At 40.7% G+C, this 18,608-nt stretch overlaps 2 protein-coding genes across 2 annotated transcripts in view; one reads left to right on the top strand and one right to left on the bottom strand.

The window, feature by feature from the left end:
* The first annotated feature begins 926 nt into the window (after positions 1 to 926).
* Positions 927 to 14,031, top strand: fbxo33 (F-box protein 33). Its single transcript, XM_078207160.1, has 3 exons — positions 927 to 4,046; positions 9,037 to 9,728; positions 10,528 to 14,031. The coding sequence occupies exons 1-3, from the start codon at positions 3,592 to 3,594 to the stop codon at positions 10,797 to 10,799; spliced, it is 1,419 nt and encodes a 472-aa protein (XP_078063286.1). The 5' UTR covers positions 927 to 3,591; the 3' UTR covers positions 10,800 to 14,031.
* The window catches only part of mia2 (MIA SH3 domain ER export factor 2), a 47,988-nt gene continuing 43,342 nt past the window's right edge, over positions 13,963 to 18,608 (bottom strand). Inside the window, exon 23 of the mRNA XM_078207159.1 lies at positions 13,963 to 14,650. Within this exon, the coding sequence (XP_078063285.1) occupies positions 14,481 to 14,650 (170 nt within the window). The 3' untranslated portion in view covers positions 13,963 to 14,480. The remainder of the gene's footprint in view (positions 14,651 to 18,608) is intronic.

Consider the following 18,608-nt stretch of genomic DNA (forward strand, 5'->3'; position numbering starts at 1 on the left):
TCACTGCTTCTACCCTGTCTAGCCCCTTCATTATCTTATTTGTCTCTATAAGATCTCCCCTCAACCTTCTAAACTCCATTGAGTACAGGCCCAGTCTACTCAATCTCTCCTCATAAGCTAACCCTCATCTCCGGAATCAACCTTCTCTGTACCCCCTCCAAAGCGAATATATCCTTTCTTAAATAAGGGGACCAAAATTGTACGCAGTACTCTAGGTGCGGCCTCACCAGTACCCTGTACAGTTGCAGCATGGCCTCCCTGCTTTTATACTCCATCCCTCTCGCGATAAAGGCCAACATTCCATTTGCCTTCTTGATTACCTGCTGCACCTGCAAACTGAGTTTTTGTGATTCATGCACAAGGACTCCCAGGTCCCTCTGCACAGTAGCATGTTGTAATTTTTCACCGTTTAAATAATAGTTCATTTTACTATTATTCCTTCCAAAGTGGATAACCTCACACTTACCAACGTTATACTCCACCTGCCAGATCCTTGCCCACTCACTCAGCCTATCCAAATCTCTCTGCAGACTGTGTCCTCCACGCAATTTGCTCTCCCACTCATCTTTGTGTCATCCGCAAACTTTGTTACCCTACACTCGGTCCCCTCCTCCAGATCGTCTATGTATATGGTAAATAGTTGAGGCCCAGCACCGATCCCTGCGGCACGCCACTAGTCACTGATTGCCAACCGGAAAAGCACCCATTTATTCCGACTCTCTGCTTTCATACCCCCACTGTTTCCTCTTCCATTAGATACCATGTCGGAAGAGGGTATTGCCAATGGACTTCCACGTGTTGATCCATGGTTATGCTTGGTAAGGTACTGCAGTGATTTGCCATTCCCTTCTGCAGGTTCTCACTGACCATGAGACTCTCTGCTGGCTTCAGCAACTGATCACAAAGAGAGCTAAAAGTTAGGCTGAAATCATTTCCAGTTTTTCTTTATTCTCAGTTCAGGGCACACTGTACTCACTTATTTTGGTCCCTCAAGTTACCTCAATTTAATTAATGTGGACTTAATTTAACAATCATTTAATCTTCCTAACTGGGGTGCCTGAGACTATCTGGTGGAATTATTTATCTGAAAATTCCTGAGCTATTCAAAACAGTTTAAAAATTTTTTTTAACAAACAGGATTGTTAAGACCATACTGATCAATATGGGATGAGTACTGGCTTGTGATATCTAAATATTGGCAGCATGCCATCATGGGGCTTTTATTACTTAAAGTAGTTCTGTCACTGTAAAGACTATTTTCACTGAATTTCTGGAGATGGACAAATTCAACAGCAAATCCACTGACATACAAATTATACAATGAAACCATGAAATGAAAAGACATACTTCATTCTAAAATATCATAATCCTTTCAGTCTAAATAACAAACAGGGCAGTAGGTTGTTACACACAAATAACAATTGCATGATTTATTGACGATAATGACTGTTTGACGTAAGTAATTTAAGACCCATGCTGATATGAAGAGAGTGGGAAAAAGATTAAAGAACCAAGTCACAGTTGTTCTTGGAAAATACAGAAGCCATCACCCTGGATATTTTAAAATTTCTAATAATAGAAGTCTAGTACAACAATTCACTAAGGCCAATGCTTTGGGACTAGTTGGCCACATTTATTTATTAAGCTTTGGAATTCTTAGTCATTAAGTATATTCAAGACAAAGATGGACAGATTTTTGAGTACTGAGGAAATTTAAGGATATGGTGACTGTGTGGGAAATGGAGGGTAAATAAAATCTTGAAATAGAAGATCAGCCAGGATCATTGAACAGTGGAGCAGGTTCGAAGGGCCAAATGGCCTGTTCCTATTTATTATGTTATATTCAAATACCTTTGTGGATTTTTTAAAGCATTTCTTTCTAGTTTCCCTCATTCCTCCTCCCCTTAACCAGTTCGGAGAATAATAACGGTGTGTGAAAATTTCCTGCCATGTGTCTATGTGAGAGCCTGGACATTGAGAGACAAAAAGCAATTAAATTATGGGGTGCTGTCTACCAGGGATTGCGGAATAGCAGTCAGTAGCTGATTTTTCTCTTGAGCCCAGCTCTTTCGATACCAATCAAGTAAATGAACTCAAATTAACTTAGGGACAAAGTAAAAGGGGCAGCTCCCCAAAAGGAAGGGGGGAACAGCCCGAACCAAAAACAAAGTCGAAAGGAAACTTAAAACGTCAAACCAAAAGGTGATTATCGGGATCGATAATACACCCCAGCCCCTGCGGCGCCCAGCGGTCGCGGAAGGCGTCAACCGCGCCCGTGGACACCGCATGCTCCCTCTCCAGAGACACCTGGCCGCGAATGTAGCCGCAGTAGAGGGGCAGACAGTCGGGATGGACGGCCCCGTCGATCGCCCGCTGCCTGGACCTATTGATGGCACGTCTCGCCAGGCCCAGGAGCAGGTTCATGAGGAGGTCGGCATCCCAACCCGCCCCTCTCCGCACCAGGTGCCCGTAGATCAGGAGCGTGGGACTGAAGTGCAAACAGAACATCAATAAGAGGTGTTTGAGGAAACCAAAAAGGGTGTGCAGCCTAAAACACAGAACGTAGACATGGTCCACGGACTCCACGAGGCCACAGAAAGGGCAGTTCTCTTGAGCCCACAGGTGCTAAAACCAACTCACCCTTACTGTTATCCCGAGTAACTGATTTTGGATCAAGTATGAGAGTTTTTCTAATTGTACATGATTCAGTGTCACCCCGAATGATGCATTTGCTGGCTGAGTTAATATCAGAGATGGAAGTTTTTTCTTACAAAATGCTAATTCTAAGCTAATTTTGATTAAAAGAATTAGGGTAATACATACAGTATGCAATGTGTGTGGGTGTGGAGGGTATTGGAAATCTGAGATGAAAACAGAAAGTGCTGGGGAAAAAAAGCTCAATAGGAGGCAGCATGTGTGGAGGGTGATGTTGAAAGTTTTTTGTTCTAGATGCTGCTAGGTGACCTGCTGAACATTTGCAGCAGTTAGTGCTCCAGTGGAGTTGAGTGCAGTTCTGTCCTCCACAGAGACAGAAACTTCTGGTAAAAAAAGTATCAACAACAGCGGCCCTGGGAGGGAGGGGGGAGAGCGGTGACGTCACCTGACCCGCAGCCGGGAGGTTGTAAACAGGTTCGGGAGGGCTCACAGAGCAAAGGCGGGGGGGGAGGATTAGATCAGAGAATTAAAATAAGAGGTCACTGGTGTTTCGGTTTAACTTGGAATTCGAGCAATGCAGAGAAAGAGTAAATTAGACGTATATCTTGTATGTGTATGAGGTTTCTCTGCGCGATTGTTTGTAATTAAGTGATGAGGTAAATCTGTTTCCCCCCTCCCCTCAGCGAAGTGGAAGTTCCCAGGCGGTTTCCGGTGGAAGGCCCTGAGCCGCGCGAGCGGAGATGAAGCAGCGACGCCGCTGAGACAGAGAGAGGGCGGAGAGGGAGACAGAGGGGAGCCGCTGCCGCTGCTGAACCGGGGGGCGGGCGCACAGCAACAGCCCAGCCAGCAGCCAAACTAAAGCGCCATTTAAACCCGAGACACACAGAGAGAGAGAGAGAGGAGGCTGGAGGTCGGCGGCGGTGCGGCTGCCGGGCGATGGCTCTGTGCGGAGCGGCGGCGGCGGCCGTGGCGGCGGCTCTGCCGTGCGAAGTCATCGTTCACATCTTCTCTTTCCTGTCCCCCTGGGACCGGCTCCGGGCCTCGTCCGTCTGCTCCAAGTGGCGCGAGTGCCTCTTCTACCCGTCCCTGTGGCCGGAGCTGCGGCTCCGCCTGCGCGGCTCGGCCGCCGAGCGCTGCCGCCTCGACTTCCTCATGAAGAAATGCGGCTCGTTCGTGCGGGAGCTGCGGGTGGAGTTCGAGAGCGGCGGCTCCGAGAGCTCGGCGGCCGTGGCCGGCCTTGGCGGCGGCGGCGGGGGCCTGGACACCCTCAAGACCTACATGGAGGAGGTGGTGTGTGTGCTGAGGAGCGTCAGGGGCAACCGCAACCTGCAGAAGCTGAGCGTGTTCGGGGACATCTACCTGCAGGAACAGGAGGAGAAGCAGTCACACGAGTAGGTGTCCGGGCAGAGCGGGACCGGGGGTGTTTACAGTGCCGGGCCGCTCACTCCTTCGCCGGTCAGCCCACAAGCATTGGGAAGAGTCGCGGGGGAAGTAGAATTTGGCGCTGGTGGAGGAGGGGTGGTTGTTGTCGGGCGATGCCATTTTATAACATACGCAGTACCATTAATGGATCCTCCTTGTTTTCGCGCTGTCCTTTCAGTTGCATAATTGTTTTGCGCTTTGGGGAATGTGTTGTGTGAAATGATGTTGCAGATCCTGCCCGCTTGGAATAGCGGTTGAAGGATCATTTGCTTTTAATGTTTGCGGAAGAGGGTCAGGCAGGAGATATGAATGGCGCGGGTGGTACAACAATTCAATCCCTTTTCCAGTTCTGCCCGCCCATTTTTGTTTTGCCACTTCATCTGTTCCCCCACCCCCCCCTCTCGGCTTGATTCGTGCTTGAGTTTCAGTGGCACGGTGTCCTCCACATGTGCCCCTCTCTTATGCGAATCTCCAGCAAAATGGTAACAAAGTGGCTTTATAATCTTAACAAAAGTCTGATTTTGCGTGGTTCCCTCACGGGCACGCTTTTCAATAGGGCTTGCTGCATAATTGATTTGAATCTTTTAACTTTATTTTTAACCCCTACTATGGTCAGTTGTACCACATCTTCCATACTTCTAGCTAAGACTGTCAGACTCAAGATTTTCTTTATTTTTAAAATTTCCTGCCCTTTCGCCACTGCATTTTAGGAATTTAGCTCTGTGATAAGTTTAATACTTTTGGGCTTGTTTGCTTGAGCTTATTTTGCAAAGTTTGGTGATCACGAACCCAGTGTCACCTGAACACACACTGGTGCAAGACCCTCAACTAGTTGAGCACCACTAATAGGTCATTAAATACTGGTAATATTAGTCAGATCTGGCAGCATTTGTGGAAAGAAACCGATAATATTTCAGGCCCGTGACCTTTCCTCAGAATATTCTAATGAGACATTCTTGCAGATTGTACATTTTAAAATGAAAAATGCACAAAAAATAAAACCACAGTCTCTGTCGGTGATGCAGTTAGTACGTTGCAGCACCCATTGATTAGATTAAAGAAGGCCTCAAGTGTACTCCTGTGATCCATCTCCAGAGTCTTTCGATGTGTATGTACAAGACTTCCGAAGAGAAGCATGTTGTCAGTGTGACCTTCCCCATGGATTCCAGACATCCTAGATTTGTGGATGACACTTTTTTTCTTAAAGCCTGGGACCAGATCCAATCAGTATAGTGAGTGGCAGAAGATCTGGACCATGGGGTGCAATTTATCCAGTATTTGAGTAACTTGAGTAATTTGTTTCTTTTTGCCGGACTACGACAATGAGATTGGATTGATTCAGTGTGACTGTAGGTTAGGCCTAGGATTTAAATTCAGTTATTTTCATGCCTGCTGGGGCGACGGACATTCAAAATGCATTTTAAAGCCAGCTTATGTAAACTGTGACGCAGTAGATGAAACAATTTTATTGCCTTGGAATTTTACTCTCTGCTGTATAATTGACCTTTCACATCAGAAATAACCGGCAACTGTTTGAAAATTAGTGGAAAATGAGTATTTAAAACAGTAGGCCATCGAGACTAAAATGTTGCTCATCCATCATCCCAATTTTCTGCTTTTGGTTAAATGGGAAGGTGCTTTTATGCACTTTTTTTCATAGTGCTATTTTTGGCACTTCGCAAAAGTATAGAGGGAGACAAGTGGCATTGATTATGATAGCATACATCTGTCCCAAATACATATCTCTGAGGATCTATTGAATTTAAAATTGAGAAAACAAATTTTAATCCACTTATTGCCTTGAGTTCTGAGGACTTGTAGAATGAAATCAAGTGTACCCCTATCTCTTGCCAAACTGTAAACATAAGTTAGGATTATGGTTTCTATTAAATATTTCTCATGAAAAAGTTAAAAGTATTAGCCGTAATGTTTTTACTAAATAATCCTGTAATATAGAAATCAACATGATTTGTGTACGGAGGCACAGTAGCAGGGTCGTTCGTTAGCACTGCTGCCTCGCAGTGCCAGGGAGCTGCGTTCAGTTCTGGCCTTGGGTGACTGTTGCGTGGAGTTTGCACACTCTCTCCCTGTCTGCATGGGTTTCCTCTCTCAGTCCAAAAATGTGCAGGTTAGGTGGACTGGCTGTTCTCAATTGCCCCTTAGTGTCAGGGAGGTTAGCAGGGTACTTACATGGAGTTACAGGGATAGGGCCTGGGTGGGATCATTGTTGGCGCAGGCATTATGGGCCGAATGGCCTCTTTTCTGCACTGAAGGGATTCTGATTCTATGAGTCACGGGTGCGGCCACTTAAGAGACACTCATTAGTACTTGATTTTGTAATCTAAAATATTAGTTATTTTATTCTTAACATAGAAAACTACTGGATTAGATTTAGAAGAAAGATTTAATCTGCAGTAATGGGAAGAGAACTTTTGACTTTTTTAAATTTGTATTTTCCCTTGTTTTATTCATGCCTTATTTGCTTTTCTCATTTTATTAACATTTTCTCCCAATTTTATTTTCTAAATCATATATTTGACTATTAGTTTTCTGACATCTTTTTAAGTGGCTGACAAGAAGCAAAACACTATTTGTAGAATGCCGAAATGTATAAATATTTTTAGTTTGAAAATATACCAAAATAATTGGAATGGCACAGTGGTCAGCACTGCTGCCTCACTGCATCAGGGACCCAGGTTTGATTCTGGCTTTGAGCCACTGTCTGTGTGGAGTTTGCACGTCCTTCCCGTGTCTGCATGGATTTCCTCAGTGCTCTGGTTTCCTCCCACGGTCAAAGATGTGCGGGTTAGGTTGATTGAACATGCTAAATTGACCCTAGTGTCGGGGATTAGCAGGGTGTGGAGTTATGGGAATAGGGCTGAGGTGGGATTGTAGTTGGTGTAGACTCAATGGGCTAAATGGCCTCCTTCTGTACTGTAGGAATTCTGTGAATTGCCAAAAATGGTTGGGAAGAGTTGTCAATAAGATTGTTTGTAGAACTCTGGGCTTGCTCACTGATGCTTCGTTATCACTTTTACAAGTGTGAAAGAACCATTGTTGGTAGTGATGAGTTAGACTTCCTTCTGACAGGAGCAAGGTAATAGGTTTTGATTACGGGGAAATATATTTAATATAATTAGTTTGCAGGCTGAAGAGCAGATCCTCCTTTGTGTTCAAAAGGACAGTTGTCTATGTTTGTTGCTATGGTTAGTTTGGGAGTGTGGCATGGATTGCATTGTCCATTTGCACGTCTGCGGCTTTACTGTGAGTGGTCATGCTGGAGGCAGTATGAATGGTAACTCACAGTACTATAGAGCAGTTAACAGGTTGTGGTGGTTTAAGATTCCTTGGGGAATTTACATTTAACATAGGCAACCTACCAAGGGAAGGGGTAGTTTTTTTGCTGTCATTTCTTTTTGTGATTTGTTCCTAATTTTGAGCCAGTGGGGTGGTTTGAGCACAAACCAAGTATTACTCCAGGAGGCTGGAAAATTAGCAGCTCAAATGCTGCCACCATTTAACTGCCGATTACAGTGACTTTTGCAGCTATCTGGTAGAAAGTGGGGTTATGCTTATTTACTACATAATGTGGGTAGATCTGAAAGGGGAGAATTGTTTAAGCATTAATTGGCGCATCATAAAAATTTCATCTCTATGTATTTATGATGTGGATTTTTGAAAAGAAGTAACCAGTTATATGATTTTTGTAAAAGAAAATGAGGCAGCTGTCTTGATTCCCTGCATCATGATTGGTAAGTATCATTCTGGAAGTGAAACAGAATCAATTCTTTTGAGATATTGCAACTGAGGAATGTGTTGAACTCCAGGTAACAATTTCTTTGCAAATGTTAAAATTAAAAAACATTGCAGTGCAATGTGATTTAATTCATTAATGTTTGGAGTAAATATTCCACATGGGAGGCCTACATTTTCCCTTATTGTGTGCAACACTTTTTTTGAGATTTCCTGATTCCCTTTCACTTTGTAGATGTTTTTTATGGTTGGTTTGGAGCTGCACTGTCTTGTATGGTTCTGTTTTTTTGATTGGTGGCATTCCTTTTTACTGAAATTTCCCAAAACTGTTCCTAATTTTAACTTTTTACTTCGGATGGAATGTGCAGGGAATGAAAATTGAGGGAACAAACAATACAGACCACTTTATCACAGGAGACATTGATGAACAGTACAACAAGAACTTGGATTTTAAATGATTTTATAGCATCTTAGAATCCCTGCATTCGGCCCATCGAGTCTGCACCGACCACAATCCCACCCAGGCCCTACCCCCATATCCCTACATATTTTACCCACTAATCCCTCTAACCTACACATCCCAGGACACTAAGGGCAATTTTAGCTTGGCCAATCAACCTAACCCGCACATCTTTGGACTGTGGGAGGAAACCGGAGCACCCAGAGGAAACCCACGCAGACACGAGGAGAACGTGCAAACTCCACGTTAGCAGAGACTAATGAAACGGTGTTACTTTCTTTGGGGAAGCAATGGTTTAGGAATTTATAATTAATTGCATTGCAGATAAAATGGAAGCTATTAATTTAAACTGCATTGACTTGTGTGACATGAGGGAAAGTTCAAAGCCTGGAAACCAATAGCTAAATGAGTAAAGGAATATTATAACCATTGTAGTTCAATCATGGAACAAACCCCATTTTAATAAATCAAATTGGATTATGATCTGAGGATGTGTAAAAGATCAAATCTACAGTAAAATGGATTTGGCTGTAAATTTTTTGAAGTGATAAAAGAAAGTCCAGATGTCAGTTGACCTGCAGCATTAATTTGCTGTGCTTGAGGGGCAAAAGGGCTTTTTCTTGTTCGTTCGTGTGCAGCCTCTTTAGGGGAATTATGGAGGAATTTTGGGGCTTTGGACTTGTAAGTCTAATTAATTGCTGCTATACTTGGAAATGTAGCAAATATAATGCTTTTGTTTATTACAGAATCCAACAATTGATTGAAGAGGTATTGGGAAATTCCAAGCATCTGAAATGGCTCTCCCTTGGGTTTATGCTGGAGGTAGTAACTCCCACAACATTAGCAGCCTTGCCTCAGTCCAGTGCCAACTGCATTGAACACCTGAGTCTCCTGGATACCCATTTTATTAATAAATCCCCAGTTATTGAGGCAGTTGAGTTGGAGCGCTTTCTAAACCTGCGATCACTTGCATTGGATTTCTGCGATTTTACTGCTGAAGTAACAAGAGTACTCGCCAACAGCAACCATGTGCCTTTGCATAGGTTGTCTCTTGTAATACATCATCTCTCGATGTCCAACATACACGTGTTAGATAACATGCCACAAGATGCAGATTGGAAGGTGCTTACCAGGCACTGTGCAAATCTTCATGTTTACATCATGGCTTTTAATGTCAGGAATGACATTTTGCTAAGAATTCTGAAGCCAAGCATACCTTTAGAGAGAATTCACTTTGACAGCTCAACTAATGGTGTTTCAGGTGCCGTGGTAGATCTCATATCCAGGCAGTATGACAAATCCCTTACCCACTTCCTCCTAATAAAGGATGTAGAGCAAGGCATCAATGGTTTTCCAGATCTCAGCCATAACCGAAATGAAGACCCCTTGGTACTTTTGGCATGGAAGTGTACAAAGCTTTCTCACCTCTCAATCCATGGTAAGCAATGCATCTATTTGTGCATATTTCATTTTATTGATATTGTAAATTGAGTACAGGTGCTTTTGACTAAGGCATGCATATTTGACATTGTTGACTATAAACAAATTTTCTAAATTTTATGCATTGAGGCTTAGGTTCTAGAACACAAACATTAACGGAAATAAATAAGCAGTGTCATGAATGGGTTAAGGAGCAGGGTTGAAGTGCAGCGCAAGGTCAGATTTTTGTGTGACTAAGATAATTTGTCATATGCCGCAGCACTGGACATGTGACTGCTCATTAAGGTGAGGTAAGCATTTCCTGTGAAATTAGTACACTGGCTTTCTCAACTATTTTTTCTGTTGTACACTACCATATATGTAAAGTATGTGTTTGATAACGAGAGTTATGCTTTCACTATGCTTTGGTGCAGTTTCAAGTTTAGGATTATGTTTTTTGCAATCTCCAAAGTTGAGTTCAGTAGTGTGAAATTTCACACAGCAGCTTTATTGTGATTATCATGGTATTGAATTGTCGATAGCTTTGTTGTGTAATCATATGGCCATAAGTGATTGGATCAATGCTAATCAAACCTTAGTTTTATTCCGAATTCTTGTAGCAGTATATTTGCATGAAGTAAATTGGTTTCAGTGACATTTCTTTACTGGAGATGAATATATATTACTGTTTTTCTCAAGTGTGTGATGCACTTTAGCAAGCTGGGTTTTTCTTTAAAAATTGGTAAATAAGTGATGAGGTTTTGTATAGGTGTTTGTTCTTGAACTCAGTAACGTTGCATTTTCAATTTGCAATCTAGGATATGCTGTTTGGGCCCACAATCTCATTGCCATCGCACGGCTTCGTGGACCAGAGCTACAAGTCCTGGAAGTGACTGAGGAGAGCATTAATTTTGATGAAGATGCGATGGCTGACCTGGATGGGGATCCTGTGCATAATCTCATTGAAGAAGTATCCTTAGGCTTAGGAAAGCGGTGGCATCCAGTAATGAAAAATGAAATTCTTTATGTTTTCAGTGAGACCACTCGTTATTTTTACAAGGAGATGCAGCGCTTCAGTGAAGGCATTTAGCATTTCAAACTTGTGTATTAGAGTGCCCTGCATTTTTCAATAATTTAACATTTACATGTGCTGTTAATTAGTATTAGTTATATATACATACGTGTGTATCCTGCTTAATCTGTAAATGTAGTTGGTATTGGTTTAGAAGTAGATGTGGCAAGAGTCACTGGATTTTCTCTGTCAGCGCCTGTGTCAACTGCCAAAGAAAACAGAATGAAGAAGTGCCCACATGCTGGCAGGGGCGGGCCAATGGCTGGTCAGCCAGAACCTACGAGTTTAAAAGGTCGAATTTTCGACCTGCGGTACACAGCTGTGCTGTGGCTCAGTCAACAACTTTACAGCTCTTAAACGAACGTGCACCTGGTTCACTGTGAATAGTGAATACAAAAAATCAGTTCTAACAAAGCAATGAGCTGCTGCTATGATTTTGAGAACATTCCACTAGGATAACTTTTAAAATCTTGTTAAAGCAAGAGGCTTTAAAAGCCGCAATGTTCAGGGCAACCGCGGGTACAGTCGTGGTCTCTGTGAGACTAGCACCTGACCCCAGTTTTAAGTGGTACGAATGTTGTGCATTTAATGTAAAGGACAGCCAGTATTACTCAGTGTGGCCATCATGCTGCCCAGCAGTGCTGTGACCTGGCTGCTTTGTATAAGCTTGTAAAACAAATTTACTGTATGCAACATATGTCAAGATTCTATTTATGAAGAAAGTGTGAGTGGTGATTGTTTCAAATGGTTTTACCATCTTGTGTCAATGATGCATTTTGACAGGTGTGCATTATGTTGCATGTCTCCAGTGATTAATGCACTTACCATGCGGATTTTATATGTACATCTGTAGAGTGGACCACTGGTGCAATGTATGAAAATGCCAGATGTGGTGAGATTTTATCATTGAATGAGATCATATGAAATACTGACAGAAAATGTGAGGAAAGCAGTTGAATGTTAAATTAATGTTAAGTTTGTGTTGACTGCTGATTGTTTTAATCTATCAATAAAGCATTCAAATGTCTTATTTACATAATGTTTAGTGCTAAAGTTTTGGGAATTTACAATGAAGTTTTAAGCTATATCATGTACACTTTGCAAAAAATTGCATGTACTGACAGGAAAATATAAATTGGTAAAAAAGTTTAGTCTTTTACATGCTGAGGACTGTATTAGTATTTGCAGTAAAGTGTGGTTACAACTATATAACATTTAATATCTGTTCCTTATACCATGGTATTTTGCTGGAAATTTGTGTAACGTGCTTCCTAAACTGCTTACATTTCAAATATTGCAATGATTCTATCTGAGGTTCATTACCATAGCAATCCTACAACACATTCCATTCTGATGTACACCTCTTTCCTCTATGATCCTGGTGATGGAAAATATTTAAAATCGTAAGATTGTGTTCCAGGATTTACCTTTGTTGAAAAAGCTTGCCAGATTGAGTTTTTTTCCAATTTTCCTTTCACTAGAAAGTTTATGTAATGGAATGTTCTGGCTGTGGGCAAGATAAAAACAGATTGGCAGCTGTTAAATGTTCTTTGGGATTGTATGGATGCAAAATGCATTATGCACATAAATAGTAGAAATTGTGAATGATTAACGTGCTTTGAGAATTGGGATAAGTAGTGGTGGTGCCAGTTCCATTGTTCCCTGCCTTGGTCCATACTTGTGGTGATTGGGCTTATCACCTTTGCATCTAATGTCTCCATCTGATTAATGTAACTTAGCTTGAATTGCACATTGACATCTCTAATAGGACTTGAGACCAAATCAGATCATCCAGTAAGCAGTTTTGAATGTTTGTGAACAATTGAGTCTTGTTCTGCAGTTGTACTGGCTTGTACCATGGTTTAAGATTAGGGCATTTTTGGATCATCATCCTGATTACCACCATTTGCAAAATAAATGTGGTTAGCTGTCAGAACTTTGTTCTAATTTCATTTATGGGATTGCTCAGCTCTTGTCTTGCTTACTGCATTTGGTATTTAGTAAGCAGGAATTCTATACTTCAGTTTTAACAGGCCTTCTATATTTTTACACTTGCTACTGAACCAGAATTAAGGTCTCAGTTTAAGATTGTGGGAGATGTTTTGTTACAGAATGTGGTAGTGAATTCTTCTGATGGTTCACAGATATTCCAGTTCTGGGCTGCTTTTGCTTCATGAAATTTGCTGAACCACTTAAGTTCATCCATCTATTGTGTCCATGCTTCCCTTGGTGCTTTGTCCAAATGGTATTCAACATGATTCATCAGTAGAGGCCTTGTTTGGCTCAAGTCCAGTATAGGACTTTTAATATTTCTACCTGACTTGAACTGTTTGGGCAGCTCATCAGGCTTAAGGTTGCAGAAGCATTGTCTTGATTCATTGCCTACCATTCCTTTTGAATTGATTTTTACATTTCATGATTTTTGAAAGTCCAGTAATAAGCAGATCTAACCGTTGACAATTTGCCATTGTTTTAAACTAGGGATCTTTGGGTTGCTAGGCCAGTACCCAAACCATTGTATCAGTATCTACAAAATAATTGATAGACCAAAATATAGGCATGCAAGTCATTTCTAGCATTATCATTTTTATTCTTGCTCTCCCTTCTCATTTTACTGTCTACACTTTTTCCTTTCTACTTTGAACCTATTTGGCTGCCTATTGGACAGACATTTCTAGTGCTAAGCTCTTTTTCTGATGCACACAAATGTTGACCTGGATAAAAATAACACCAGTAAAACACCAATTGTGGTATTTAATCATACCTGTGTGGCAAGTATATATTAAATACTTTATTCCTAGGACATTAAAGCAGCTCCAGCTTTTTTCAATGATCAGACAATTTCACCTAACTTTTTCCATTTTTACAAACCTATCACAATAGTTGAAATACATCATGAGTGGCTATGATGGAAACAAATTGTGGCTGTGATATCTTCTAGCATTTCTCGTGTCGGAGTGCCAGAGTTGGCTTTAGCTACTTCAAACTGTGTAGAGTCATTGAGTGAAATTAGTCAATGTAAAGTAGCTTTGATATGTCAAAGAATTAAATATGCCATGACCAGTTCCAAGCAGAAAAGGTGATTCATAGAACTGGTCATCAGTGATAAGTTGTAAAATCCCATAACTGATTACCTTCATTCCTCTGTACAGAAATCTGTATGAAAATTACACATCTAAAGTTCATTGTTTAAATCAAACACTTGTTTTATTTTCAGTATTTTACAATAAACATTTTTATATATTCTCAATGTTCTTCAAACATTCCTTTTATATTAAAGCGTATAAATCTGCATTTACATCAGTGGAACAGCACCACTTCAGACATGCACATAAATGGTATTTCTTCCTAGTTAAGGTCTATAGTTCAAATACTGCTTTGCTTTTTTAAAAAAATCTGTCATTAGGCATTTACAAATTCCATACATACAATGCAGTGAATAAAAACACAATGCTCTTAATTAAAATAGTGCATGGCAAGCTAACCCTCACAGTATTGCACAGTAAATGTTTAATAAATTTCATGTAAGACTCCTGAGGTGGACATTTGTAATCAAATAGCACATTATTAGAATGTGTACCTTTAATATTAAACTTTCCAGTTTGGAATAAATACCACAAACAATTATAGCAAATACCATTAAAAATGTTCTAACTTGCAATTCACTTCTAACTGAACACGACTGTCGATAACACCCATTCATTTTTCTTGTGAGAATGGTTGGTGTTCTGTTTCAGAAAACTTGGGTTGAGGAAATCGAGATGGGAGAAGGCCACTTGTATTATCTGAAAGTTGTCCATGAGGAAGAAACATTGGCCGAGGTGGTGGAAAATGACTCGGGTATGCTCCTGGTTGTACCGGATCTCTCACTAAAATCAAATACAGAAAAGTTTATTTTCTTGGGTTACTGGTTAGGGCACTTTTAGTCATTCAACTGGTGGTGGTAGCAGCAGTTAACTTGTTACTACTTTTATTAACTATTTCAGTACCCACACAAGTGTAAGTTGAATGCTTACAAATTTTTTATTTTCTATTCTCTTTAGATGGTCTTCCACATCTGTCTAGTGATTACGTTCCTCTTAACAGGAACATTTAAAACAAAGATTTTTAACGTTTGATTGCTTTTATCTCCAGTTAGGTAGTTCAGCCAGTGCACACATCTACAAGCAATTATGCCTTATAGTTAAAACAATACTGAAAGTAGATTCCACCATATTTGCCACACAATTCTTTCCCATGATGCATCTAAAGTACACCATTTGTAATTATCAAGTGGAATAAACGTTACCTATTATCATACTTTGATAGAATTCATTTAAAAATCCAAAAATTGGTGTTTTTTGATCAGATGTTTTCTAGGTTACAGTGATAGTTATTGTAACAAAGCTTGCAGCTCTTAACCTTTATGCAGTTACCTGGGAAGGATTAATGCTTTATCCAATTGCCAAACAACTTTCAATGTGTTCATTTACTGTTTACCCAAAACTTTAATCTCATTGTTAAAGGGGCATCTAATTATGTAAATCATGAATGTAGGAAAGCATCCCAAGACGTTATAGAAATGTTAGGTGGTGGTAGGAGATATTAGAACATGTAACAAATCTTGGTAAACTATATACATTTAAAAAGGTTCAGGGTGTAAATTTCAGGGGATAAGGCCTAGATGGCTGAAGACAGGTGTCAAGTTTGGAAAGAAGGAAATCAGTGAAATACAGACCCAGCTGGAGAAATGCAGTCTTTTTACAGTTTAAGGAAGTTGAAATGTTAAGTGATCCCATGAAGGAATATGAATAAAAGGATTGAGAGATAATGTAGGTCAACAAATTCAGGCACGATGACAAACTGGGACTGGTGTGGGTTAGTGAAAGACCAATTCCTGAAATCCCAAAATTCTCACTACTGACCTAATTCCAGCCAATTTTGCTCTTTAGGGCTTTTAACACATTTCCTAAAATGGGGTGTCCAGAATTGAATAATAGTTTCTAATCTCTTGCATAAATTAAAAACAAACAGGTAATGTTGTGTTCTTTGCCTTAAGGCAGATCCTGGGCTTAAATTAGATTTTAATATCTCTATCCTGCACCAGTCTTCATTTGTCAATAACTTCCTTCAAATTTTCAAGCAATCCAACATTGATATTTTCTTTCTTCCTCTTTTTAATGTTCCCATCATACAAGTCCATTTCTTCTTAAGCTGTGTCTTGCCCAGACTCTGTTCCTAATTATATTCAGGATTTTGTGTTCACTCTCCACTGTACTTCATTTGTTACCTTTTCATTCTCCTGCAATCACACTGGTCTCTTCCATAAGATACAAGTCTCACATCAATACAAAACACTCCAAATAAAGCTCTGTAAAAGCCACTGCTGAGTTGTTTGGTTCAACTTTCATGCTGACAACCATCTGTTCTAGCCATTTATGTTATGCCATTGCAATAGATTGAAATTTCAATGTGCAAATAATGCAAGTCCCAAATCTTTTTTCATTTGCATTTTTTTGGAGTCCTTGACAAGCAAGTCACAAATGATGATATTCTGGCACAACCCTCCCTTGTGCTGAATAAAAGATGCTTTAAAAGTATAATTTATTTCTGTGGTTGCTAGCTTCACACAGTCGTCAGTAGCTTTGTCACTCAAACATTTGTGTATTTTAGAAGTTCACTTTTCATTAAAAATATAGGAATATCTGCACTTGGATTTCAATATGCTGTAGGAGTTACTGTGTGTTGGGAGGTGTGGGAATGATTTAGACACTGATTTTATTTGGGTTCCCTCTAGCCAGAAAAATAGAATATCTCTTGGTGGTTGTACAAGTCCTACGTGAAATTCATTTAGATTCAGTTCAGTTGCTGGTCTCAAGATAAAATTGCCTTTAATTTTGGAATCTCACTTCAAGAGGTCACAGGAATGTAGGAAATTAGGATACAGTTAATACATATTTCGTGGTAGAGAAACAGCAGCTTATTCCAACAGCGTAACTCAAGTGTTTGTTAAAGACAGTTTGTACCAGTAATGGAAAGTCTTCACCCCCCAACATTGATTGTGTTGAATTAACTTGAGGTTTCCCCATTCCCAAAGCAGAACTCTCCTATATAACGCTCATATTCCTACACTAAATCCATGAATGAAATACACCTGCTCACTGGATTCCTTATGTTCTGGAAAAAAAATGAACATAAAAGGCATTAAAATTATGCAAAACATTCATCATTTTCAGTACAGGATGGTTACCATTTTTAGTCATTTGGCTAAGATCAAGTGTAGTATCAACATGCTGTACTTGGTCGAAGTCATTAAGTTACATTTTAGCTTCATTTGAAGCAATTTTTAAAAAAGCAGCATCTCAGCCTTTTGGCTAAGATGCAAATGAGATCAAGCCTTGGAGGAGGTGCAATGCCTATTCTAATCAGCTTGGATTGAATTGGATTTTTTAAAAAAGACCAACCAAAAATACTGGTTGAAGAACTGCTTGGACTTGAAGATATTAAACCACAGAGATAGGTCCAATATCATTCAAGACAAGATAGCTGAGAGTTATGATCTCGAGAGATCAGTAATTTATTTATTTTTTGTTAGTAAATCCAAAAAAACAAGGTATTTACTAAAATAATGGAACCACAAGATTCCACAGTTTAAAATGAATTAATTTTACTATACAAGAAACAAGTAAAGCAAACACTTCCAAAAAAACACTATTGGGTGAATACTTCACATTGAAAAGCATAATAAATCACAACCACATATACTTTAGACTGGGATCTGCAGACCCCTGATGATCTGTGAAGGACTTATAGGGGGATCCACAGAGCTGACTGTTGCCACACGACTATATCCGCTGATTCAAAAGGAACAACTGACCAATTTCAAACATAATTACCGCAATATAATAGGCCAATCAGAGCAAGGTCTCTTGGAGCTGATAGGCTCATTTGGCCTATTAGATTTGTTCCATTTTGCGGTTGCTGGACAAGAAAATCCATCAGCCAATAGTGAGGATTGATACTGAGACAGGAGCTGGCAGTGGTATGGGGGGGGGGGGCATGATCTATAGGTGGCATTGGGCCCTTGGAAAAGGAGCACAGGGGATTTGGGCCTGAGAGAGAGATGAGACGGGAGAGGTTCCGGAGGATTGGAGGATTGCGGATGTGGTCCCTATATTCAAGAAAGGGAACAGGGACAGCCCGGGAAATTACCGACCGGTGAGTCTAACCTCAGTGGTTGGTAAGTTGATGGAGAGGATCCTGAGAGACAGGATTTATGATCATCTAGAGAAGTTTAGTATGATCAAAAGTAGTCAGCACGGCTTTGTCAGGGGCAGGTCGTGCCTTACGAGCCTGGTTGAGTTCTTTGAAAATGTGACCAAGCACATTGACGAAGGAAGAGCGGTGGATGTGGTCTATATGGACTTCAGCAAAGCGTTCGATAAGGTCCCCCATGCAAGACTTCTTGAGAAAGTGAGAGGGCATGGGATCCAAGGGGCTGTTGCCTTGTGGATCCAGAACTGGCTTGCCTGCAGAAGGCAGAGAGTGGCTGTGGAGGGGTCTTTCTCTGCATGGAGGTCAGTGACCAGTGGAGTGCCCCAGGGATCTGTTCTGGGACCCTTGCTGTTTGTCATTTTCATAAATGACCTGGATGAGGAAGTGGAGGGATGGGTTGGTAAGTTTGCTGACGACACCAAGGTAGGTGGTGTTGTGGATAGTTTGGAGGGATGTCAGAAGTTGCAGCGAGACATAGATAGAATGCAAGACTGGGCGGAGAAGTGGCAGATGGACTTCAACCCGGATAAGTGTGTAGTGATCCATTTTGGCAGATCCAATGGGATGGAGCAG

Source organism: Mustelus asterias, unplaced genomic scaffold (genome assembly GCF_964213995.1).
Source record: "Mustelus asterias unplaced genomic scaffold, sMusAst1.hap1.1 HAP1_SCAFFOLD_2099, whole genome shotgun sequence".
NCBI lineage: Eukaryota > Metazoa > Chordata > Chondrichthyes > Carcharhiniformes > Triakidae > Mustelus > Mustelus asterias.